This window comes from Rattus norvegicus, chromosome 13 (genome assembly GCF_021556685.1).
Source record: "Rattus norvegicus strain SHRSP/BbbUtx chromosome 13, alternate assembly SHRSP_T2T, whole genome shotgun sequence".
NCBI classification, from domain to species: Eukaryota; Metazoa; Chordata; class Mammalia; order Rodentia; family Muridae; genus Rattus; species Rattus norvegicus.
Window position 1 is genome coordinate 74,677,759 of NC_141546.1, and position 25,295 is coordinate 74,703,053.

Below are 25,295 nucleotides of genomic sequence, written 5' to 3' on the forward strand. Positions count from 1 at the left end.
TCGGGATTGGCTCTGATTCAATGACTGTGTTGTTATCAATGGGGGAAACCAGGACAGAGACAGGCATGCACGCAGGGTCTGCCACATGAAGATGGAGGCAAGAACTGCTCAGGGGACACCCAAGATGGCTAGAAAAATCACGAGATGCTGAGAGGCATGCCACAGACTTTCTCACAGCTCTCAGAAGAAAACCACCATGCCATGTACATACATATGCATTGCAAGCTTCTAGGCATTACTTTCCTACATAGACTCCAACTTGGGCTGTGTTGTGTGGCAGCCCCAGGTAACAAATACAAACATCCAAACCAGAATTTTGTCCCCCCTCTCCTCACTGGTAACTCCATTCTGAGATTCTCCAACAAGTTCATCCAGGAAGCCCTTGAGCCCCTTAGCCAAGATGCTGGTTGTGGACAGCAGAGAGACATCTCGTATCTGTAAGGCTGGCTGCCTTTGTCACCGCTGTTCTGTTCCCTATACTATCTCACCTCAGGCAATCTCATAGCCCACAGCTGACATATGTAATAAGCCATTTCTAAAGACTTGCAAGGAACAATTAAGGTTGAGAAGTGGATGGGACACATTCAGTTACTTACCATGTACTTTTTGGACATTCTCTGGGACCACAAGCATTGTTCTAGGCAAGGAGACTATAGAGTAAACAGATGAGAGCCCATTTCACACGAGTGGCCTCCAAGTGAGAAAAGCAAAATGAGAGATCATTCAATCATGATTTCTGAGATAGGAAGGAAAATGAATAAGACAGGAGGAGAGCACCACTGGATTGAGGTTACCCCTCTGAAAAAAATGGCCTTCTAGCTAAGAACTATAAGACCTAAGTTATGCAAGAGCTAGGGAATATTCTGGGCAGACATAGCAACTAGTTCAAAGGCTCTGGAGTACAAATTAGCTCGCTGTGTCTCAAGAATGAAAGAGTAGAAGTGTTAAAAAGGTCTGCCCACTCAGTGCCCAGTGCCCGGTGCCTGTTGCAATTAATGAGAATTTCACATGGAACAACAACAGAAAGTTTTAAACAGAGAAAAAAATTCTGATCTAACTAATAGTCTCAAGACTAGATAAAAAGGCTAGCACCAGAGCTCCCTTGGCCATCTGTCTTTGCAGGCATGTTTCAGAGACCTGCTCAGTCCCCTCCTACACGAATGTCCTCCAGCTGTTCTTTCTAGACCCAGAGAGAGCACTGATCTCAACTCTGCCCAGTTCTAACACTCACTGTCCAGGCCCTCATGCTGGGAATGAGCGCTTTTACAATTATTGAGATTGAAACAGCTGTTCACTTCAGATTAAATAGCCCCTCCCATAGAGTTCAAAGGCATTAGATTACACTCTATGCCCTTATAAAAAGAGGAAATCTCTAAGATAACATTTTCTAAGTATAAGTGGTCCCGACCTTAACCTTGATTAATTGTCTTTACCTCTGCAATGGTTAATATTCATCAACCTGACAGAGTTGGGAGCCACCTAGGAGACACATTTCTGGGCATGTGTATGAAGTTTTTTAGATTGGGTTAACTGAGATGCTACCCACCCCTATGTGAGGAATAAATTCTATGGGCTGATGTTCTGGATGGCATGAAAAGGAGATCTTTCTCCCTATGTATCTTTTAACCTCACATGTGTCTGCCCTCATGCTCTCTGTCCATTAAACTCCCAGAGAGATAATGTATACTACATCAAGAATGAACAGTATCCAGTATAATGCAGTTTGAACGAAGACCAATTTCTCAGAAAAATAAGCTGCAAAGACATCCATCTGCTCAAGATCCCCCACACCCACACCCAGTTGACATCACACAACAGAAGCCTCTGCATTCATATGAATTCCCAGCAGTCTTCTCCTCCACAGGAACAAACGGGAGTGGGCTACTTGCCTGGCATTGGCAGATTACCACAGTCTACTTAGAACAAATAATTGGACCATCCCAACGTTAAATTCAAGTCCCGATGGCTGGAACTATTTTAGACTTTTTAAGTGATAGATTTTCAAAACAATACTTTCTTTTTTATAAAAAATATTATTGATTTAATGTATATGAGTATGCTGTCTTCAGACACATCAGAAAACACACATCAGATCCCATTATCACAGATGGTTGTGAGCCACCATGTGGTTGCTGGGAATTGAACTCAGGGCCTCTGGAAGAGCAGTGAGTGAGTACTCTTAACTGCTGAGCCATCTCTCCAGCCCTAAGACAATACTTTCTTACACTGCATGTTCTTACATTAGTCCTCCTCAGATAAGCAGTGCAGGTGGGCAGTCCTGGGTTAGAGAAGTAGCTCCCAGAGATTATGGGAGGAAATGCCAAAAGTCATGAAAATTTTTAGAAGCCTAAGAGCACACATTCCAGTTCCTGGAAGGTCATTAAAGATAACAATAAGCCATCCATCCAGGCTTGGACTCCTACATTTGTATCTGGTGTCATGCTGTGCATTTCACGTACACATCTAATCTGTAGACAGCTTGCAGTGTTTCCCCCTTTCCAGGAGGTGGTCATTCAGTTCTAAGACCTTGAAAGAATTATCCGTGCTGCCATTATTGTAGATGTCAAAAGTGGTTCCCACTGAAGCCTGACTCCAGAGTGACCAGGTGCCTCGTTCTCTTCACACTGCTCTCTTCACACTCACCATTCACTTTGTAAATTTCCAGCTTGCATGCTGTTCAGTTGGATCAATGCAAGAAAGCCCACAGGAAGATAGCTCAAAATCAGCAAACTCTGTTCCATTTTAACCACTTGGGATTGTCCTTTGGTTTTGTTTTGTTTTGTTTTGTTTTGTTTTGTTTTGTTTTTTCTTTCTCCTACTGGATTATCTATTTCCTTGCTTTTAACATCTGATATTAGTCAACCCCTTTTCAAGTTTCTAGAACACTACTTGAATTCTCAGATGATAGAGAGGAAACATAAAATTCATAGACATTCAACTCCACATCAAGTGACCTACCTAAGGAATCATCACGGTAGAACAAAAAAAGGGAAGTAACACCTTCCAACTTTATTCAGATGAGAGGCCAGGAGGTAGGGGCTCCCACCTCAAAGATTATTAGCATTCACAATGCACCCCAAATGTGTGTAATTATATACAATGTTGGTTATATTTGTTTATTTTTAGAAATTGATGCTCCCAAGAATTTGCGAGTGGGTTCCCGGACAGCAACTAGCCTTGACCTCGAATGGGATAACAGCGAGGCTGAAGCTCAGGAGTACAAGGTTGTGTACAGCACCCTAGCCGGGGAGCAGTACCATGAAGTGCTGGTACCCAAAGGCATTGGTCCAACTACCAAGACTACCCTCACAGGTGAATAAGATCTGTCTTTTGGGATGGTTGTTGAATCTGTATCCTCACGGCTCTCTTTCCTCAACTTATTTATTTCAAACTACTCCACCAACAAATACATCCCCACCTCCAGAGTGCGCAACTATCAGTCATTCTAAACACACTGTCATCTCTCCTTTTAACCATGGCAATAATCCCCTACTTTTTTTTAGCTCAATCTAATTCTGGCGACACAGAATAATTTCTTGAAGTACATTTTTATTATCCATTACATTATGTATACATTCTAGACATCCAGCATTGCCTTCAGGATGAACAGTCTCCCAAGGCTGGCTTGTTTTTCTTGACTTCCCTAATCTACCTCGTCTTGATGTCCTGATGGTCTCTGTGCCCATAGGTTTGCTTCCTTCATTTCCTCAAGCACAGTGTGCCTTCGGTCCCAGGGTATTCTCACCGCAGAGCTCATGCCAGATTGCCTCTCAGCAACCGGAATTTACATGTCACTCAGTGAGGAACAAGGTCAAACTGACCTACCCTCAAACAATTCTCTCTCTGCACTCTTCTGTTATGTGTGGGCTGGATTATTTGATCTTGACCCTACACCTAAAGCTCCATAAAAGTCGGTCCACGTTTGTTTTGTTCATTGTTCAATTTGGGGTTTAGCACAATGTCAACCATATACTGGATCCTACATCCTCACTTTTTGGATAAACAAATAACTAAGTTAATGAATAAAGTGCAAAATCTTAAAATGGGAACCTGGTCATGCCTTCTGTATCTTATAAAGAATTTGAGCTATGCTAGTGGAAAGAATATGTATTTACCTACTTTATATAGGTACCTACTTTAGCCAAGGCTAGCTTCCATTTCATGATCCTCCTGCCTCAGTTTCCTGGGTGATAAACTCTGCACTAGCAGCATAGTGCTGGGTAAGGGATTTTAAGCAAAGCAGGGAAATAAGTAAGTATGTACAGACAAGGCTGAGGGCTGACACAGACTGGCCAGTAGTCTGCCGGTGATGTCAGAGAAGAAAAGATGGTGTGTGGACTGAGGCAGTACCCTAAGTCAACATAATGCCTGGCTGGAGTCGACGAGGTGGTGAGAGATCCTGGGGGAGATGGGACTCAGCCATGGCTCCTTCTGATTCCACGGGATATCTATCCAAGAAAATATATGTGTTAGACCTCACCAAAAGGTGGGTGCTTGAGGAATACCATGTGACTTTGACATGAAGGATGAATGGCACACACTGCTGTGGGCCAGAGGCTGCCCTTGAGCCCATAGACTTTATTTAACTTGTGTCTTGGTTTGCAAAACCATTTGCCGTCCTACAAGTCCCGAGACTCCAAGAATGAGAATAGTAAACAAGAGCACGTGATCGAAAGCTGTTTTCCTCCTGAGCTGAAATCCCAGACCCCCTTGCCAAATGAAGCTACTTAAAGTAAACATTCAAGAGTCTGAGCCTCAAAGATGCACAGCTGAAACCCAGCGAGGAGAGGGGGAATATGCTGATGAAGCAGATTAACAGGAGGGAATTGAGCTCGGAAGGGACAGCAAGCCTTGCAGAGAGCTGGCAACACTGATTTGGAAAAAGAATCCCCGCATCAAAAACTGAATAATACAGGAGGAAACAGCACTTCTTTGCCTACACCTACAGGCTGATTGGGCAAGTAACAGGTTTCTTTTTGATTGTTCCTTTATTTGGTTTCTTTTTTTTACAAGAAAGGTGGCTTGTTGCTTGGATAGAAGCTACACTGTAAAATCACAGGGAACCAATCACGGACTAGTTATTAGTCCCCATAATCAGGAGAAAAAAAAAGAGAAGAATTTGTGTTCACTAATACGTGTCTTACACTACCCATCTGTAGCCACGGACACTCCCATTGTATGGATGAGACTCGGGGGCTCTGGAAACTTGCACAAGGTCACAACACTAGCAAGGAACATGGTGACTCAGAGCAGCTTCTGGGTCCCCGTGAAGAAGCTTTCTTTCCCTTGCTGCTGACGATAAAGAGGAAAAAAATGTAAGGGACAGTTCAAATTTAAGAGCCAAAGACCTGTAAGGCAAATGAAGATTAATCACTGAGTCATGGGCTCAAGTAGGTTGATATTTATGTTGGAGTTGTGCTTATAAAAATATATATGATAATAATACACGTGCATAATTTGAGGAGGGATTGTAGGCACATAAGAAAGCCAAGCACAGTATGCTGCTTTGCTGAGCCTAGCTCACAGGATCACTGTTCTCTCACTGCAGTCTCTGGGGAAAGAAAGGCCCAGGGAAGAGAGAAGGGGAAATGATTGGTCCCAGTTCTGTATAACTGTATGTCACTCATTGCCCTACCTGGACCCTGAAGAGGAAACTTTCTCAGCATCTATGCCCTGTGTGGGTCTCCTCCAGAAACCTCTTATTTGACTTGGACCTAGACTCAACACTTTCCATGTGCCTGGTTCAGCTGACCCCCTTTCCAAGCCTCTATTTCTTCATTTGTAAGTGATGGTACTCACCTCAGAGAGTCATCGTGAGAGTCATATCATTTTTTACTCCTTTTAAATGATAAAATATAACAAAAATAGAATAAGATAAAATGAAAGCTATCACATCAGAGTTGGACAAGACAAAGAGAAGGAAAAGAACCCAAGAGAAGGCACAAGAGGCCCTTCTGGTTCACATACTCAGGAGTCCCATAAAAAACACTAACTGGAAGCTGTAATATATGTGCAGAGGCTGAGTGCAGACACATGCAGGCCCTGTGCATGCTGCTGCAGTCTCGGTGAGTTCATATGAGCTTTGACCAGGTTGGTTTAGAGGGCCCTGTTTTCTTGGTATCCTCCGTCCCCTCTGGCTCTACAGAGAGTCATATATTTAATGAGTGTGAAGTAGTGCTGCTAACAGGGAGGCTGTACATGGATGATGATAGTGGAGGACAAAGGGGAGCAGAGGTCTGTTGGTAGCTGATTTAGGATGACCTCCTTTGATCAGCATGATGCCCCAAGTGAATGTGGGTACCAGCAGCGAGGGGAATGTTAGAGGCCTCTTCTGCCTGACCCATTCAGTCACAGCCTTAGGAAATGTGTGGACACGGGGACAAACACACTGACAGAAGGAAAGCACTCGTTCAGTGCAAGGCTTTTGATGTCCCTACTCAGCTTAGAGGCATATGGCTTCATGGGTTTGCTCTTTGACCAGGTTTCCTACGTTTTCTGTGCTTCAGTTTCCTGCTGTCTACTACAGAGCCATCAAGAGGGTTAAATAAAAATCCTACATGCTATTGTGTGTGAGCGCTGAAGTTGGAGCCTGAAATACAGAGTGCATATGAACTGTTTGCCTCTCCACAAAGTTCAGTCTTAGACCCACTGCTGTCTGGTCTTTCCCTGACACACCTTTACACCCCCTTTATCGTCCCAGGTGATTGTTACAATTAGAGGCAGCGGCCCCTCTACTTACAATTATTGACAGAAGCTCTTGTCTCTGAGGCCACCATTGACTCTTTTACTGTGAAACCTATGCCCTTCTTGGTTCTAGGGTTTTTTCATGATTTAAAAGGCTCACAGCAAGCACACACCCACCCACCCACTTCCACAGCTTTGTTCTTTACAACACTCAACCTAGGCTCAGGTCTAGAATCCCAGACATTCCCTCATTACTCTATGTTAGGTGACACTCAGAGAATTCCCTCTGGGGCACTAGTTTGTTTCTAAATAATAGACCGTGTCTGCAGTGGGGTTTATTTTTCTTTCTGCTTTTCCTTGCTTGGGTGACTTCAGAATCTTAAATATTAAGATGTCTTTTAGCTCAGCCTCTGAGTCTCTATGATGTCTGCTTAGTCAACATTCTATGCATGAAGTCTCCACAGGGTCCCAATGCACCACAGATTTACAGGACCATCAAGGCCCCTCCAGGTTAGAACCTGGCACTGTGCTCAAAGAGGCTGGCATCGCAATTCTGCTTTCTGACAAGAATCACATGGAAGACTCCTGGTGCAGGGAAGAAGGGAAGAAGATTCCAGGTTGTTGGCTGAAATGAGGTCAATGGAGTACCTTCCTGCCAGAGACTAACGCAAAATAAAAATAAACATTTCCAGTGCTCCAATAACTGTGTCTGAGGTGGCTCCTCTTCTCCGTCCTCAGAAAAGCCAGGAATGCATGCTCAGCCACAAAAGAATAGGCTCTTGTCCACCGGTACATCATCCCCAACCCTCGCTCTTCCTCCTGGACACCTGTGGATACTGTAACCAGGGAACCAAGTGAAAGGAACTGGTCTCCATGGTTCCTCATGAGTGCTTCCTAGCCAGCTGCTACTCGATACCCATAGTCCAATCTGTAATCAGCAAGCTGATAATCAGAGCATCAATCAATAAGGGAAACCTAGAGCCTATAGACATTGTGCTATAATGTAAGTTGTAGAAAAGAATAAGGTTACAGACAGCCACACATACCACAACTCACACACACATGTAGTCACATACACTCAAGTACAAATCTGTATACACATGACACACATATGCAGATAAATGTACATAGATGTGCATCCATCATTTCTCACACATGCTTATATGTGTACATATGCACTTATACAATCACACATTTATATTCTCATATGTAATAACACTCACTCACTCATATATACACATATAAACTCATATGCTTATACAGAATTATAAGGTCACATGTATATGCACATATATCGTTGTCATACCATATGCACTCATATACTTTCATACACACAAATACATACAACAGGGCCCACATACACACTCATATAGCATACACATAAGTATACACAAATAATCACACATTTACATTCATAATATACAAGTATGCACACATACAGATGATATCTGCAAGCACACCCCATCAGTGTGATTGGCCTCCTTCACAGCTTCTGATTGGTAGGGAACATTGGATGGGGACCATCTACTAAACCCACCACTTCTATCTCAGGACCCAGACATGGTTCCAGAGATGGGAGAGTGAGCTTGACAAGATGTACATGCAGATAGATATACTATTATTCATGGGGAGATTTTCCATGAAGGAATTGGAAACTTTAAAGGGAGGACAGTTGTCAAATCAACACTGACCAAGGCACTTGTGTCCATTTCACCCTGACTGCATTTCTCTGCCATGCTGATACAAAACCCACCATCAGTAATAGGTCTTGGGCACTTGTGACTGGGAGAGGTATGGGCTAAGGGTCTAAGAGTTCAGACTCCTTTGGGCAAGGTCATAGTGACCCCAAGTGGCCACTTCAGTGAGGGAGCCTTTAAAAAGAAAATGTGACCTGCCGGGGAACAGGAAGGTATGGGGTAAGCTGCAGAAACAGGGGCACACAGCTTCTCATAGACTGTAGAACCAGGTCACTTAACATGCGTGAGAAGTCCAGTACGAGAGATGCCAGGAGAAGAGACACAGACCAGAATGAGTGATTCTTCGTTGGCTCCTTCAACAGAAAACATTAATTTACAGCAGAACCAGAAATGGGGTGTTACAACGAGACGGGTGTGAGGAGACAAGCTCCCCACTAATGTCGCTGGCCACAAGGACATTCCATCTGAGGACTTTATATTACTTTCTTCTAAAATTACTTAATATCGCATCTTTAATACTTCTTCCCTTTTAAATATGGTTTTAAAGTCAAGAGGGAGTTGGCTGCCTATTTTAGTGCTTTAACCTTATCCATGTCCCCAGAGGCAGAGTGATGTCACCGAAAGCTTGATTCACTTGAGAAACCCTGAAAAAAGTTAATCAAGATGAGAGGACAGGGCTAGGCAACACGGCTCTTCATTTAGCTAAAAAGCAAACCATTGCCCATGAGGTGTGATTTCAGGACGTCTGTGAAGCTCCTCTCTCTCCAGACCCCTCTCCACCTGTGATATCTCTGCCTCAGAATTCCACCACTGGGGGATTTCACTGTGCTGGGACATGGTCTTATTTTCATAAATAATTTTGCCAGATACAACTTGAGACCTGCTGTCAAAATCAAGAAAATGACTGGAAGCTCCTTAAGGGAAGGGTTCACAGTTTGTCCCTCTCTGTGAAAGAAGCAGTAAACTAGGACTAACTAACCCCCTAATCCTCCTTGGTGGCCTTGAGCTTCACAGACTTGTGAAAGATAGACCCAGGGATTTAGGGATGGAAGGTCTATAGTAACTCATGTTCGCTTAAAGTCAATCAAGACTACAGATGCCTGATGACTTGCTTATGTTTTTGCTGTCAAGAGACAGCTCCTATGGCCTCTGCCACCCCCCATTGTTCTCCACTAGTAGCTGCAGGCATGGTTTCCTGGCAAGAGACTTATTCTCCCTCCATCATGGCAGTCCTTGCAGTGCAGCTGAGAACACTGGCTCACACCTACTACCCTCCAGCCTGTACTAACCCAGTGGTGATTGCCGTGCCCAATTCTGACCGCAGGAAGACTCAACTGAGTCCATCGTCTGAAGCCACTCTTATTTAACAGCACACAATATTGTCATAAGCAACTCTTAGATTCCAGTTTGTTCATGACAGTCCCAAGAGTCAATTTATATGACTCTTAGGGACAGATATTAGAAAGCATGGCAATTGGGTTTTAAACTTAGCTCTATCTTATACTAACTTTGTGTTCAAGGGGTAGACTTCTCTGAGCCCATATTTGTTCATGAGACAAGCTGCATGGACAGGAACAGGTCTGTATAGGTACAGTTAGAACTGTCCTCTTCATTATCAGACACTCAAAATCCTTATTTTAACCTTGCCTTTCTTCTTTCTTTATTCTTCTTCTACATCACCTAATACTTGCAAGTCAGTATTTGCCATAACACAGGTACTCAATAAGTAATTAATTTACATTTCCAGGGCAGAAGCTTTTCTGACCCTCAAAAGGTGATGTCTTATCAACTCATTTCACATCCACAGCCCACAGCCTTGTGCCTGACACAAAGGGGACCCTCGGTAATACTTGTGGAGTGGATGAGCTATGAGCTTTAGGGATTCAAAGAAGAATGGCTATATAGCAAAAGAGTTTAGGAAGTGTCAGCCCCCGAGCTGAACAAAAGGGCGTTCTATAAGGGATGGAGAATAGTGACTTCCGAAGGGATGAATTTTCCAAGCTTTTGTTATGAACAGGAACAGAGCCATTTATATGCTCCCACTTGCAAGGGTTGAATGGGAAAATAAAGGGAGCATTGATGGAGAGCAATGGGTTCCTTAAAGTGAAACATCCTTCAGAATGCTCTGTGTGCCGAGAGAGAAGTGTACCAGATATGCCTTGGAACACATTTTCTTCTCCCCCAGAACTGCTCATTGCTTGCTGGCAATGAGCAACAATTCACTTGGAGCTCAAGAAGAAAGCTGCTGAAAATCAAAGGGGGAAGCAACAGGCACAGACCTCTAAGAGAGTCCGACATCCCTGGGCCCTAGACAGAAAGCCTGGAAAGAACACTTTAACTGCTGCTGTTTTCTGAGAGAAAGCAATTCTCTTGTAAATTATTGAACATTTCATTTAAGCTTCATAAATAAGAAACTTGGATGGAAACATTACATACCAGATCCACTTGGCAACATATAATTTCTGTCTTACTCCCTTGATCTGCTACCTTTTTTTGGCCAATGTTGGAAATTTTCTACTTCATTATAGTCAAGTAAAGGTCTTGATCTTGAGTTGGTGCCCCAAAGGTAACCTGATTTCTTCAACCAGGGATGTTCTGAGAAGAGTGAAATATATTGATGATAATGAATGTGTGTTTTAAAGGAGTCTGTGTGCACTGAAATCACCCACTCAGTATAAAGACAGGTAGAGACCAGCCAGGAGTAACTCAGTAATACCCCGATGCAACCATGAATCATTGGTTTGCATCAGAGTCAGGGGCAGAGCTTTGTCAAATCAACAAAAAACTTTATCTAAAGCCAGCATGGGCCTGCCTGGGCACTTTTTGATAATGATAGGGCCACTTAGATGAAAGCGCTTTAAAAGCCCTAGCATACCTTCCTGTGCTGGGTAATGATAATATTAATGACAACCATTATGGGTGGACCTGTACAGAGAAAAGTCTCCGAATCCCTTCAATGACCCTCTGTCATTGAAACCTATTATTCCCAATCTACAGAAACTGAGGCCTACCCGGTTAAGTAATCAAAGTTATGCATGTAGAAGGCAGCCAGGTCTGAATATAAAATGTACATCAGACTCCAAAGCCTGTTATACTTCAAACTTTACTCAACTTAGGTTGACAGTCTCAGGAGAAAACCAAGCAAATGTTAGAGAAGGAGCAAGCTGCTTGGAGGTGGGAAAATGAGGCCTAATTCGAATGCTGTCCAGCTAGGGCTCAACTGTGTTCTTTCAAGGGATACTGATGGATAAGGCCAGGTAAGAGTCTGCTGTAATCACACCAAGTGTGAACTGAACTAAAGATAGAAACAGGTGGAACCTTCTGATTTCCATACAGCATTCCCTGTTGTTAAAACAAGCCACTATTTAATAAGAGACTACTCAAACCATCCCCTATAAAAATAATCTGTGTGTTACCTTAGGGAAGCCACATAGTCTAGAGGACCAGAGGTAGCTAGGGCAGGAGAAATTTCTCCAGCCTTGACCTCTGAGGTTAGAGATCTGGGAATCTTCTCAAACTGGTCATAAATTCATTCCTGTTGCCTTCCCCCCCACTCCCCATAAATGTTATACTAGTGTTGAATGATGTTGTCCTTAAAAATCCATGTCCACCCAGAACCTACAGAAATGACAGTATTTTAGAAAGGGGTCTGTAGTTACATACACGATCAGTTTAAAATGGGTTCATCTGAAACTCTAATCCAGTGTGGTTGGTTTCCTTTTAAGACGAGGAAACACAGAGAGAGAAGGAAGGCCACAAGATAGGAGAGGCAGAGATTGTAGCAGCACTGTTACAAGCCAGGAAAAGAAATGAGCATCATTATCAGAAGCCAGGAAGGGGCAAGGCAGGATCCTGTAAAGCCCTGAGAGGCTCGGTCCATACCTTCCTCTCTAACATCTGGACTGTTGAAGAATATGTTTCCATGTGTTAAGCCAACAGTTCATACTAGTTTACGACAACAGCCACAGGTAACTAATAAGGATGAATAGCAGACTACCTGTCCACCTTCATGGGATTGTGATAAAGCTGCAGACACATTCATGCATGAAAATCACAGTATTGCACAAACACAAGACAGTCTTACAACCCACAGTTCTCAGCAGCCCCAAACAGGCCTCATAATAAGCCCATTGGAAGGACTTAGCCTGAACATTGGAGGTCCTTGGGGGTGGAAATTAGATTGTCGCATTTCTCTATAGTCTAAGTCTTAATAAATGAGGAGGAGTTTAAAGCCAGTTATAGAAGGGTAATGGCCCCCAAAGATACTCACATTCTAATCCCTGCTGTCTAGGGATTAGACTATGGTGACTATGTCACTTTCTGTGGTAAAAAGAACTTTGCTCACACAATTAAAGGTCTTGAGAAAGGGAAACTGTTCTGCACTGTTCATTTGGGTCCCACTTACTGACGTTGCTCCCTATAAGTTGGATGTAGGGAGGACAGAGTCAAAGTAGACATGGCAGTGGAATTCGAGATCAAAGAGAGATCATTATCAAAAGGGTTTGATAATGTTAAATGTCAGTCTTTGGAGGTGAATTAAGAGACAAGAGACAAGAAACGCATGCGACCTGTAGAAGCTGAAAAGGCAAAGAAATGGATCCTCCCCTGGGACCACCAAAGGAATTCAGCCTTCGGAGCCATCTTAGATTCCAGACCTCCTCAGTTAGAGGATCATTAATTTGTATTGTCTCGAGCTACTAAATCATGGCAATTTGTCACCTCAGCAATAGGAAGCCATTACATCAATCAAGCCAGCTGATCTGAAAACAAATGTGGAACAGTGGAGAAAAAGACTCCAGAGAATCCCAGATGCTCTAGGAGCCTGTCAGCGATCCTTCGTAATGAACTCCCAAGGGATTTCCTGTGAGGCTTATATCCTATAATTTTGAATTTCCTCCAAATTCTGAGTCTACCAGAAGTCACTGTAAACTGTAATTGATCCATACTTTAAAAATCCTAGACTGAGTTACTGCCTTGCTGGGGAGTTCACAATTATTGGACTTCTACACAAATCTATGTTAAAACCCTGAGAGTCTCATGTTCCCAGGAAAAGTCCATACAGTATGGCCTTCTAGAAGTGACCCCCAAGTCCCCATATGGCCTCAGGACCTATTTGTAAAATATACCATATAGCTCTCACATACACAGTCATGAAACTCTTCCCAGGCCCATGTCTCCACCATCCCTATTGGTTACATTCTCTTCACACTTTCACAGTTTAAGCAAGAGACTATTTCATTGTTTTAGCCAACCTGAGACACATACACACAGGAGAATGTTCTAGGCATGACCGTTTTCCCAAGGACACTAATGGGGGCAGCCTCTCTGCATTTCTGAGAAGGGCCCGTAACAAAAAGCCACTCGACTCTGGCCAGTTCAATTCATGACTTCATATGGGTTTTCCAAGTAGCAAAATTGGGATTCCTTAATAGGTAAAATTAGGAGCAAAACTGAAAGTGGACTAAACAAAATCTGAACAGGAATTTATGAGAATTCTCTTCTCTCCTTTTAGTCTTCTTCATTTCATATACTTGTATGTACATGTATATGTACCCATGCATGCAAATACACATATAGAGAGAGACAGAGACAGAGATAGACAGACACAGAGAGACAGACAGAGAGAGAATAATGTTTGTTTTTGCATCTACATATAGATCTGGTTCCAGGCACAGAATATGGAGTTGGAATATCTGCGGTAATGAACTCGAAACAAAGCATTCCCGCTACCATGAATGCCAGGACTGGTAAGTAGGAGAATGGTGAAGAGGATGACTAGGCTATAAGCATGTAAGACTCGGGTGTGTGAAGGCTTGTACTGTCAGGATCACCATGGGGTACCCCTCCCAGTAAACAAGGTCCCGTTGATAAATATCACCTAGTGACAGCATCTATCCTATGCCTGACCTAACATCTGAAGTCACATCCTATTTACCACAGATCCACAATCCTGTGTTTGATCCACAATCAGAAGGCCTTCAGAGTAGATGTGAAAACTCCCCAATAGACTGATGCTGTAGCAGATTGTATTTCTATCTATTTGATAGCAGGCAGAGTGTGCATCCTCAGTCTGCAACACAGGAGCACCTAAAAAGGTCATTGGAAGACAAGCCTAGACTTGGAAACATTCTATACAACTCCAGAAGAGCATTAAAAAAAATCTACGTAAGATTCTTACTGCTTTGAATCCAACAGTTTCCCTTCCAATTCTTTCAGAAATTTCAAAGTCACGTCAGTAAGCTTAGATATAAGCATCTCGAACTGAGCGGGGTGGGGTTTGGATCAATTCCTGTCTCCAAGGTTCAGCCTGGCATAAGCAAACTTGCTAGAGGATTACACTAACAAAAGAGTCTCCATTAGTCCTCAGACCTATCCACCTGAGGTTAGGACAAACCAAAGAAACCTCCAAGTGGGGGTGGTGGTGAGGGGGTTGCCATGAACACCTTTTCCTGTCTGGTAGTAGTTCCTCTTTCCCTGTTTGACTTACCAAGCGAGGAGGAATGAAAACAAGTGTAGAGCTCTAGCAAATCAGCATCTAGATCTATCCCAGTGGGGGATGTATCCAGTGTCACTGCTAATAACGCCTTTCTGCAGATTGTCCATCTGTTTACCACATCGCTGGCCATCTTTCAAAGGGAAGCTGTTAAACAAAATGGGAGAAAAGTATCAACCATGACAAGCTAGGGCTCACGCTCATTAGGTCTACTTGACAGCCTGGAGACACACAGGGTAGTCCAATAACTAATAACTGTCCTATGGAGCCAGTGTGAAATAGGCCAGTTGCCAAGTGAGGTGGTACATGCCTGTAATCTTACACTTGGGATGTAGAGGAAAAGGATCAAAGTGCGAGGTCAACCTCTGATGGATAATGAGTTCAAGATCTGTCTAATCTAAATAAGACCTCGATTGATTGATTGATTGATTGATTGATTGAATGAATGAATGAATAAAATAAACTTATTTTAATCCACAGAGCTTGACAGTCCCCGAGACCTCATGGTAACAGCCTCCTCAGAGACCTCTATCTCTCTCATCTGGACGAAGGCCAGTGGTCCTATTGATCACTATCGAATTACTTTTACTCCATCTTCTGGGATCTCCTCAGAAGTCACTGTGCCTAGGGATAGGACTTCATATACACTGACAGATCTAGAGCCTGGAGCAGAATACATCATCTCCATTACTGCTGAGAGGGGTCGGCAGCAGAGCCTGGAGTCTACTGTGGATGCCTTCACAGGTACCAGGGCAGCAGGCATCTCAGTGAGGTTCAGAAGTTATTAGATCTGAACACGAGGCTATTCAGACGTCCTAGACTTCCAAGAGAGAAAATTAAGAGATGTGTAAGGGGCCGGGGGGTGGGGTGGGGGACTAACATATGCATGAAAAGAAAATGTTTGAGACAAAAGGGAAAGAATGAGCAAGGATCCGAAATTTTATGTCAGATTTCTACAGCCTAGACACAGAAGCCGATTTGTCTATCTCTGCATTAAATCAGTGGGAATGCTAAAGCTCTCTGTCATAGTTTTCTGAGTTAGAGGTTTTAAAATCCTGGATACAGGGAGGGGGATGGGCTAGGGGGCTTATAGACAGGAAAGCAGGAAAGGGAATAATAGTGGAAATGTAAATAAAAAACATCCAATAAAAAATTAAAAATTAAAATCCTGGATCCATATTATGAATATTCATCAGAGATACTTCTAGTGTTATTAGACTTGACTGTTCAGTATGTGCCTTGGAAAGAGTGGACTAGCCTGGACTGGAGTGGGAGGAGGAGGTAGGTCCTCTGAGCCAGCAGGTGAGAGTATAGCCCTCATCATCATAGAGGGAAGTCAAGAATCTCGGCCCAATGGCCCGCTACCACACATATGCCTCAGAGCAGCCAATCTTCTCTACTTTGCAGGCTTCCGCCCTATCTCCCACTTGCACTTTTCTCATGTGACCTCCTCCAGTGTCAACATCACCTGGAGTGACCCATCTCCCCCAGCAGACAGACTCATTCTGAACTACAGCCCCAGGGATGAAGAGGAGGAGATGATGGAGGTTCTCTTGGATGCCACCAAGAGGCACGCCGTCCTAATGGGTCTACAGCCAGCCACTGAATATATAGTGAATCTCGTAGCTGTCCATGGGACAGTAACCTCTGAACCCATAGTGGGTTCTATCACTACAGGTGAGGCTGGAGAGGTTGAAGAGGGTTCTCACTTCAGCCTTTGAAAAGCCAATGCAATCTAAAAAAGGAAGCATTCAATAAACAGCAGACTGAGTCTGTGGCTAATAGACTTCTGTGAGTTACTTTGAAGCAGGTACTTCTTCCAGCCCTGCATAAGAGACATAGGATGAGAAACTCCCATTTGAAAAGTAGGAAAGGCCCAATGCTCTGCAGGCTCAAGTCTTGGATGTATTGGTCCTAGATTTACCAATCTAGGAAAATGCCCTGGAAAAAGCTTGTCTCTGAGGGAATCCTTCTAAGTAAAAAGGTGATGTTTCTATTCTAGAGAGCCATCTCTTGACTGCCTAATAAATGATTCTTCCTCAGAATTAACAGAGAGCTAGCATGTAACCATGTAGTAACCTGACATTCAGAGACAGGAGCTGATTTGCACTGTTTGGAAGACTTAGAACTCCTAGATGAGTTGGGTCATTTCCATTTGGTCATTTGCAAATGCAATGCCAAAATGACATATTTGTACATAAAAACACGTATGATTAGATAGTTCCCTCCATACTGACAAGAACTCACAAATTGGAAAAGTATGTTAGTCTGCTAGTGCAACCCCACAGTTTAAGTGCACCATAAATATGCACCATAAATAAAATATAACTTAGGAAAGTATATTTGTTTAGGATTTGTGCTCTAAACTCTCTCTACAGTTAATAGGCAATTTTTCCAAACTGAGCCAAAAGTAGATGATAAAAACTAAGAGAGAGTAGCAGAGTTGACTTTTTCCAGGAGAAGTTTCCCTTCGAGAAGATAATTATGTGATTCTCTATTTGAAATAAAACACATGAACTTAACAGGAAATTTCTAGTTGGTCTACATAAGTAGTAGTTGCTGCACAGAAACACAGATCTTGCCAGTTTAGCTTCCTGTTGTTAGGACATTCATGACTGGCTTTAGCTATAGCTACAATGTTACAAGTGTGACATCACACTGTCATTTAGGGATGCCCAGTTAGTTGTGTAGGGTTATGCCTGCCTGAGGGATATTAGTGGATCAACACAAATCTAGGAATAGATATTCCATTTTCAAACTGTGCTTCTGTCTTTTCCCCACAACTCCCTGATCTTTGTAGGAATTGATCCTCCCAAAAACATCACAATTAGCAACGTGACTAAGGACTCCCTGACAGTTTCCTGGAGCCCTCCTGTTGCGCCTTTTGATTACTACCGAGTATCCTATCGACCCACCCAAGGTAATGATATGATCTTGTTTCTCAAACATAAATAAGGCTCGAAGTTGGTTAGAGATGATTATGGGGGCACAACCACAACCACATGGCATAGGCCCCCTCTGTAGCATAATCCCTCAAAATGAGAGTGTATTGATGAAGAAAAACCGAGAAACCATGAGCTCACCAACTCCTCTCAAAATAGGCTTGATTATCCCACCAAGAGAGCCAAACACTTTTACCACTGGAAATAACTGGACACCATTAGCTAGGCTACACAATGAAAAACAATGAATTCTAAACGACTTTATCAAGAGCCAGCACTACATGTACTATACAGAGCATAAAGTCTAAGACTAGAATCCAGGGTAAGGATAAAGACCTAGCAGAGCCAGATGGAGCCCTGGAGGGAACCGCAATGATGTGATCCTAATTCTACTATTGTCGCCAATGTATGAGTCAGAGAAACTGGCAGAGAGCTTGCCTGTATACTGCCAGTTCTTGCTGGTATATGAGGCATTGTTAACAAAGTGGAGGGAATGTTCACTTCCAGCCAGAGGTAGGACAGTTTCCAGGCTACCTTTCTCTGGGCTGCATAGGATACTTTTTGCAGCTCTGCTCACTCTGATATACTATACCCTGTCACTATACTGATATGCCCACCTCAGAGAAGACCAGTCTGATAGAAATCTACATAATAAATGGCTCATTTACTTTTGTTCCAAGAAGCCCATAAAATGAAAGAGTGAGGCCAGCATATAAGATCTATGTAAACCCCATAATTACCATCTTATGAATCATTTATCTGCCTTCCCTTCCCCATTGCATGCTGAGCCCACATCCATCTGTGCCTCATGACCCACTGTCCCAATGTACACGGAGCCATGGACCCGCTGATGAGAGAACTGTTGAACTTTTAATGATGGATTTTGTTCTTCCTCAGTGGGACGGCTGGACAGCTCTGTCGTGCCCAACACTGTGACAGAGTTCACAATCACCAGGCTCTATCCAGCTACTGAATATGAAATAAGCCTCAACAGTGTACGCGGCAGGGAGGAGAGTGAACGCATCTGCACCCTGGTGCACACAGGTAAACACACATGGCTCTTTTGTTGGGTGTCCAGTCAGGACATAAGCAGCGGGCTTGAAACAAACACCGGAAGCAGAGTGAAATCATTCCAGCTCATACAGCAGATACTGGCTCCAGGGCCTGAGACGACATTCCTTGGCTCCTCTGACTCACTGTCCTTCAGGACAAGTTGTGGTTTCTCTCCCTACAGACTGTTCTGTCTAATAATAGGAGCTTGGTGAGTCAGACTTGAGGAGAAGTCTTGCTGGTTCAGGTTAGGAATGTTCACGGAACTTCTACTATGAAGAATGCCCTTTCCAAGATGCATGATGGAGATAGATTCCACAGCAAACATTTGAACCATTGGATCTCTTTAAGATTGGGTGGGGGGAGAGAAACATCAGAGAAAAGTTGTTATTCCAGTTTCAGGAAACTAGGGGTAGGGTGAGATTATTCGTCATACATAACCATCCCATAGGTGTGTTGTCTTTGCTCCAAGGAAAAGACTCTAAGTTCTTCACCTGTATGAAGGCAGTAGAGGTGAGGGTGGCCCTTCTTAGCATCCCCAGAGGCTGTCAGGAACACTATATAATCCTTGTTCTCCTGTAGGCTGACTAAATGTCCTTTGTGTCCTCAAAAGGAGCTCCAGAGGAAGGGAGGTGGGGAAGAAAGATGAACTTTAATATGGGAAGTAGGAAAGAGAAATTCTTCTACCATGCCTTCTTCAGAAAAGGAGCTCTGGATAAACCCAAGGATAGGTCTCTCTTTCAGTAACTCCACTAGCCTTCCTTCTCTGGTCCTTAAGCAAGTACAGCACATAGAATTAGCAAAGATTTGCTCTAGATTCTGGTGGAAGGCACAGCCATCAGTTTCTATCGTTAACAGTGAGAACCTTCTAGTTAAACCATAGTTTCCACTACACATAGGAAAACATTTAGCCTGCCTCATTAAGAGAACACCTGGATTTCCCATCGCTGCTTAATTTCCCAAGAGATGGTGTTTTCTGAAGGAGGGAAATGTGCCTAAGAAATCCTCCTGCCTTGTAGGTCCCCTCACAAGAGCCAAAACAGCATCTTTTAACACAGTGGCAAAAACATTTTTCAGAAACATAAAAATGTACCTTTCTCAGGACAGCAGTCTCCCTCCTTCTGGATCTGCAACTGTATGTTAGATGCACTAGCTATGTTTTGCCAGTGATCATTAAAGTGGGCTTGATAAATGTTGACCAGAAGAAATGACCATTGAGCCAAGAAAGGCCTTTCCTGCCCTCCTGAAAGTTCTGCCTTATTTTCTCATTGAAAATCATAAAATGGACTTCAAGAGCACAATTTACCCCAGATAAGAGTGCTGTGACTCTGGCCAAAAGCTAACTCCTGAGCAGCAAACATCTCAAAAGCACAAACTCAGCAGCCACCAAGCGACACTGCCTTTCTGGTTAGCCAGACTGGTTCTGGGAATTTCCAGTAACTGTGCCACACTCAGAAGTGTCCTCATTAGTTGTTTAAAGCCATCACAATGATCTTAAAACTTGTAGAAATGACAACTCCTTCAAGAGATGGTACACATCTCAGAAATCACCCAACCTTATACTCTAGTAAGAGCTGAATTTAAAGACGTTTTTGAAAGTACAAATTATAAATAAAATCCAAAACATTAAATTGTAAAGGTTTTTATTTCTTATTCTTACTCTGGGAAAAGGAACAAAAGCAAAAAGAGAAGAGAAAAGAAAAGAAAAGCAGCAAATACAGCTCATTTAATCCAAGAACAGAGGTAGACCAATAGTAGGTCTTGGTTCCCAAGCATAAATTGTATGACTCACATTGAGTGAACATTTCAACTGTTTCTATTGCATCTGTTTCATAAATAAATTCCAACTTTATGAAAAGAAAACATGTAAGTAAATCCAAGAGTTACATGGGTGAGCAGAGTTATAATGTATTCATGAGCAAACTTTCTTCCCCTGACAGGCAATCTTGGCTACCCTAAGTTTGTACAACCCCTCTGGCTTTCTATGTAACCAAAAGGATGCCCAGAACACATTCCAGAGTGAAGCTTGCGGGTGGTGATGTAAGAAGTGGATACAACAACCCTGTGACCAAGTTACTGGCACAGGTCCACCATACTTCCTGAAGTTCACAGACAGAGATCTTTCCACAAAGTCACTCTTGCATGTGTGAAAGAACAAATGGGCTGAAAAGCAGGATTATCTCAGGAACTAATGAATCATAAAAATTTCCATAGCATCTTTATGCCATATAGATTGAAATGTCTAAAGCACAACAGAGTATTTTGAATATTCGACTTCCCATCGAACCCGTCAAAGAATTCTGCACACAACAATTTAATGAATCAATGTAAAAGAAGGACTTAGGGCAATTGGAAGAGAAGTGGATAAGGTAGAAAAAAGGGGAGAAAAGAAAGGTATTAATGGAGGCAGACAGGTAGAAAAGGAATCCATCTCCACTACATTATTTTATCCAGCACAGTGACAGATGTACATAACATAGGAAAATTCTGATGGTTTATGGCACTTGCACCTTGCAGTTCCTCTTTCTTTAGCCTGATATTCTCCTGTTCTTTTCCAGCCATGGATAGCCCCATGGATCTAATTGCTACCAACATCACGCCAACAGAAGCCCTGCTCCAGTGGAAGGCACCCATGGGTGAAGTGGAAAATTATGTCATTGTCCTCACCCACTTTGCCAGTGAGTGTCTGCAGGTTGGGGTGGTGAGGACTGGAGCTACAAGCCAGTATGGAAGTGAAGAACTGATTTTTTTTTCCCTGTCTGAAGGTCAAATCAGAAATTACCTTAGGTTGGGGAAATTTTGTAGCCCCCCAAGCCCTATAAAATTCTAAAGATTTCCCCCAACTCCTGTAAACAGTTGATGAGGAGAATCACAAATTCTCAGTCTGAGAAGTTCAAGGTAGACAAGCAACCAAGAACAAAAGCAAAATCAGAGCTAACACTAAGGACAAAACTCAGAACTGAGCTAGGATTTTCACCAAAGTGCTACAGGCAAGACAGAAATTTTCTAGGTGTTTACAGATCAAGAAAAATATTAAGCAATGTTTCTGTTGTGCTGGTCTTCCCTACCCACACCCAGCCCAAAAGTTTGAATCAATACAAAAATCTGAATATCAATGCTGCTCTTTTTTTTTTATCATTTTCGTTCATGTTACACTGTTTGAAGTCAAATAGAGACCTCAAAGCATCTGGGCAGTGGAGGTGGTGACAGAGGCAGGCAGATCTCTGACTTTGAGGCCATTCTGGTCTATAGCGTGAGGTCCAGGACAGCTAAGGTTACACAGAGAAATCCTGTCTCAAAAACCCAGAGAGGGTGGGGGAGACTCAAAGCAAAACAGAAGCATATTCCAAATATCTAGGCTTAGGGAAAATATTTCTTGGCCAAAATTAAACATGTGATCACAGAATCTTTGTGGGTTATAGTCAGGAATCTAGGGAAACAAAGATACCAGAGAACAGAAGGCAGGCAGACGTCTTGACTTTCAGAGACGAAAGAGAAAGCCAATTCTGCAAGCTGCAAAGAATAATTTATTGTCAAAGTTTGAGAAAATGAAAATGAACACAGTCTATCAAACAAAAGGGAAAGGCATTAGTCAGTACCGGATACCAGCAGGTTCACAAAGCTTCCTTGTTGGTTTTTTATTTGCTTTGGTTTTACAACTCTGTTAGCACATTTTGCATTTCAGATAGGCATTAGAAAACTGAGCATCACTTAACATTCAGTTAAGATGGAAACATGCATGCTAAACCCCGAGTTTGAGTTGATAGGAGTGTGGCTGACTGCGTAATCCTGCTCAAAGAAGAATACTCTGGCTACATCCCAACCCCTCTATGTTCCTGCACAGCCCATCTCAACTCCTACCATTCCTCTGTGGGTATCATGATCCAGCATTTCTCAAATCTGCATGCCTTTTTAAGCCTTTCAAATGTATACGGATTTGACCATGTGCCATTTTCCCCAGGAAGAAATTCTCTCCCCAAGAACCAGCCTAGAAAACCTGTCTTTCAGGTCTTAATGACAGCCCTACCTTTTCTAACAAAATACCCCTGATTCCCCTAAGGCAGTCAGGCACACTTGTTTATGGTGACAACGGACACTTCTCCGTCCTGTCCATTCACATCCATTCATTCAGCAAATGCTTTTGATAACCTCTCGCTAAGCCTAGGAAAATTCCGAGGCAAATCATGAGTTCTTATCTTTATGGAGTTCATTTCTAGTGATGATGCAGAGAAGTAAATACAACTTGACATGAGCTATGGCATGAAATGTGCAAGATGGAGCATAGTGAGCCTCACCCAATGGGCTGCCATAATTTAGGGTCAGATGAATGAGGGGAAGAAAGGAGCAGGATCCCAGAGGAAGTGAAAAGGACACAGGGGAATTCTAAGGGAAAGTGGACCCTTTCTGGATTTGGAGAGAGAGAAGTCTTTGAGAATCCACCATAGTTGAGTGCAGTAGAGCAGTGATGGACTGCAGGAGATCACAAGGGAGGACAGCAAAAGCATGGGCATTATCTATACTCTTCCAAAGGCTTTTAGATGGTTTGAACAAGCTTGTCTACCTTATTCCATTTACCTTTGGGTCACAGCAAACTTGAAACATCAGGTCTGACCTAGTTTGGAAATATGCATAATACATTTTGTCAAATGCTGAGTGATTCAGAAATATTCTAATTGTCTAAGAGAGGGCTTGGCTATAATCTGATGAACAGTTTCATTAACAGCTTGAATGAGTCCGGAGAAGACATGCTTACAAAATTTGTACATAAAACAAAACCATAATTGATTGAATCCACATTAAAATATTTTAATAAACTGAAACCGTGGTCCAAAATTCAACCAAGACAAAAGATGACTTGTAAAGGCAAATTCTGGGTCAAAATAAACAACCAGAGGAGTAGGGATAAAGCCATTGAGAGTTAAAAAACAGCCAGGTAAACAGGCACCGTTCTTCCTCTTTGCTTGCAGAGGCCTGAGTAGAAGGTAGAGACAGTTTTGACCTCCATATACAGAATACTTTTTTCTCAATAATAGTAATAATAATAATAACAATGATAACAGTAATAATAAAGATAAAATAGGATCCTTGTATAGAGTAATAAGCTTTATCATCTGTAGTTTTTGGAGAATTCTGGAGACTGAGTCCAGGTGGAGTGTTGCGATGTAGTAAGCTGTTCCTCGTGTGTATGTATCTGATTTCAGTGGCTGGAGAGACCATCCTGGTTGATGGGGTCAGTGAAGAATTCCAGCTTGTAGACCTGCTTCCTAGGACCCACTACACTGTCACCATGTATGCTACCAGTGGACCTCTCGTGAGTGGCACCATCGCCACCAACTTCTCCACCCGTGAGTACAGGCTCCTGCATGGCTGCCATCCCTGAAGGATTATATGAGACCTAAACTGGATGCTTCCTTGTAATGGAGTAGATAATGAACTAGGTTTTGGTGCTCTGAGCATGTTTGGGCTGAATGTGGTCCCTGTATCACTCTGCTAGTGCACACGTCTGTTTTTATACCCAGGATCTATGTGATAATAGCAGAGCCAGACAGGAAAATTATCTGGTACAAGAAATGCTGAGCAATATGAGAAAGCTTGATGCAGTCGTGGGGAGCTGCTGGGTGAAATCATGACTGGAAGAACATTAGAACAGATTAAAGATACAGGGCTGCTTCAAATCCAAGCACTAAACAGTTAAATGGCTTCAGGTCCTAGGCATAAAGAGTTGTATTGGAAGATGCCACACCCAAGCTTAGAGTCCTTCTTGGGATGCAGGGGCGGGGATTGCTTCAAAGAAGGACAGCAGCACCCTGCAAGTTCTCATCCAAGCAAGAACTACAGTCAGCATCTGAGCAGTGTTCTAAATGAGATTGCCATGCCTGGAATCAAACGAGGAAGAGCTGGGGAGGCAAGGACACCCTAGCATTTTCTTTTCTTTGCAGTCCTGGACCCTCCCGCCAACCTGACAGCCAGTGAAGTCACCAGGCAAAGCGCACTGATCTCCTGGCAGCCACCCAGAGCTGCGATTGAAAACTATGTCTTGACATACAAGTCCACCGATGGAAGCCGCAAGGTAAGCATTAGCTGGAAAGGGGAAAAGCCATTTCTTCTATGTGAGGCCATGTGGAAACTGACCAGTGGAATGACCTATGGAAATTGCAGGGATGGAGAAGGAAGCAATTCACAGGCAACCAGTGAGGTTTCAGGTCCTAGACACACAGCCTGCTATTAAGGAGAGAGCCCAGGTTTGTGGGCCAGGAAATACTCAAGTTGTGGCTTTGCCATTGCTCTCTACCCACACTGAGGTAAAGCATAGACCCTCTGTGTGTCAGCATTCTCTCCGGAGAGTCTACCTTGCAGCAGCACCAGGTGGTCCACACTCAGATGCAGAACATGAAGAAATCCTAATCCTATGCTCTCTGGATGATCTCT

At 43.0% G+C, this 25,295-nt stretch overlaps 1 protein-coding gene and 1 long non-coding RNA gene across 6 annotated transcripts in view; one reads left to right on the forward strand and one right to left on the reverse strand.

Moving 5' to 3' along the window:
• Window positions 1-25,295, forward strand: part of Tnr (tenascin R) — a 420,945-nt gene that overhangs the window by 360,559 nt on the left and 35,091 nt on the right. For 3 of the 4 annotated variants that reach the window (XM_087580076.1, XM_087580075.1, NM_013045.2), the window contains 9 exons: window positions 3,127-3,312; window positions 14,039-14,128; window positions 15,355-15,618; window positions 16,282-16,551; window positions 17,675-17,794; window positions 18,714-18,860; window positions 21,425-21,544; window positions 24,068-24,211; window positions 24,806-24,936. In XM_087580076.1, coding sequence (XP_087436202.1) covers window positions 3,127-3,312; window positions 14,039-14,128; window positions 15,355-15,618; window positions 16,282-16,551; window positions 17,675-17,794; window positions 18,714-18,860; window positions 21,425-21,544; window positions 24,068-24,211; window positions 24,806-24,936 — 1,472 coding nt within the window. Of the gene's footprint in view, window positions 1-3,126; window positions 3,313-3,688; window positions 4,050-14,038; window positions 14,129-15,354; window positions 15,619-16,281; window positions 16,552-17,674; window positions 17,795-18,713; window positions 18,861-21,424; window positions 21,545-24,067; window positions 24,212-24,805; window positions 24,937-25,295 lie in introns of those variants that run through there. The other variant, XM_087580077.1, reaches the window with a different exon arrangement.
• The window catches only part of LOC148001718 (uncharacterized), a 103,897-nt gene that overhangs the window by 13,918 nt on the left and 64,684 nt on the right, over window positions 1-25,295 (reverse strand). For both annotated transcript variants that reach the window (XR_015636058.1, XR_015636057.1), the window contains exon 3: window positions 14,869-15,021. This is a non-coding gene — a long non-coding RNA (uncharacterized LOC148001718). The remainder of the gene's footprint in view (window positions 1-14,868; window positions 15,022-25,295) is intronic.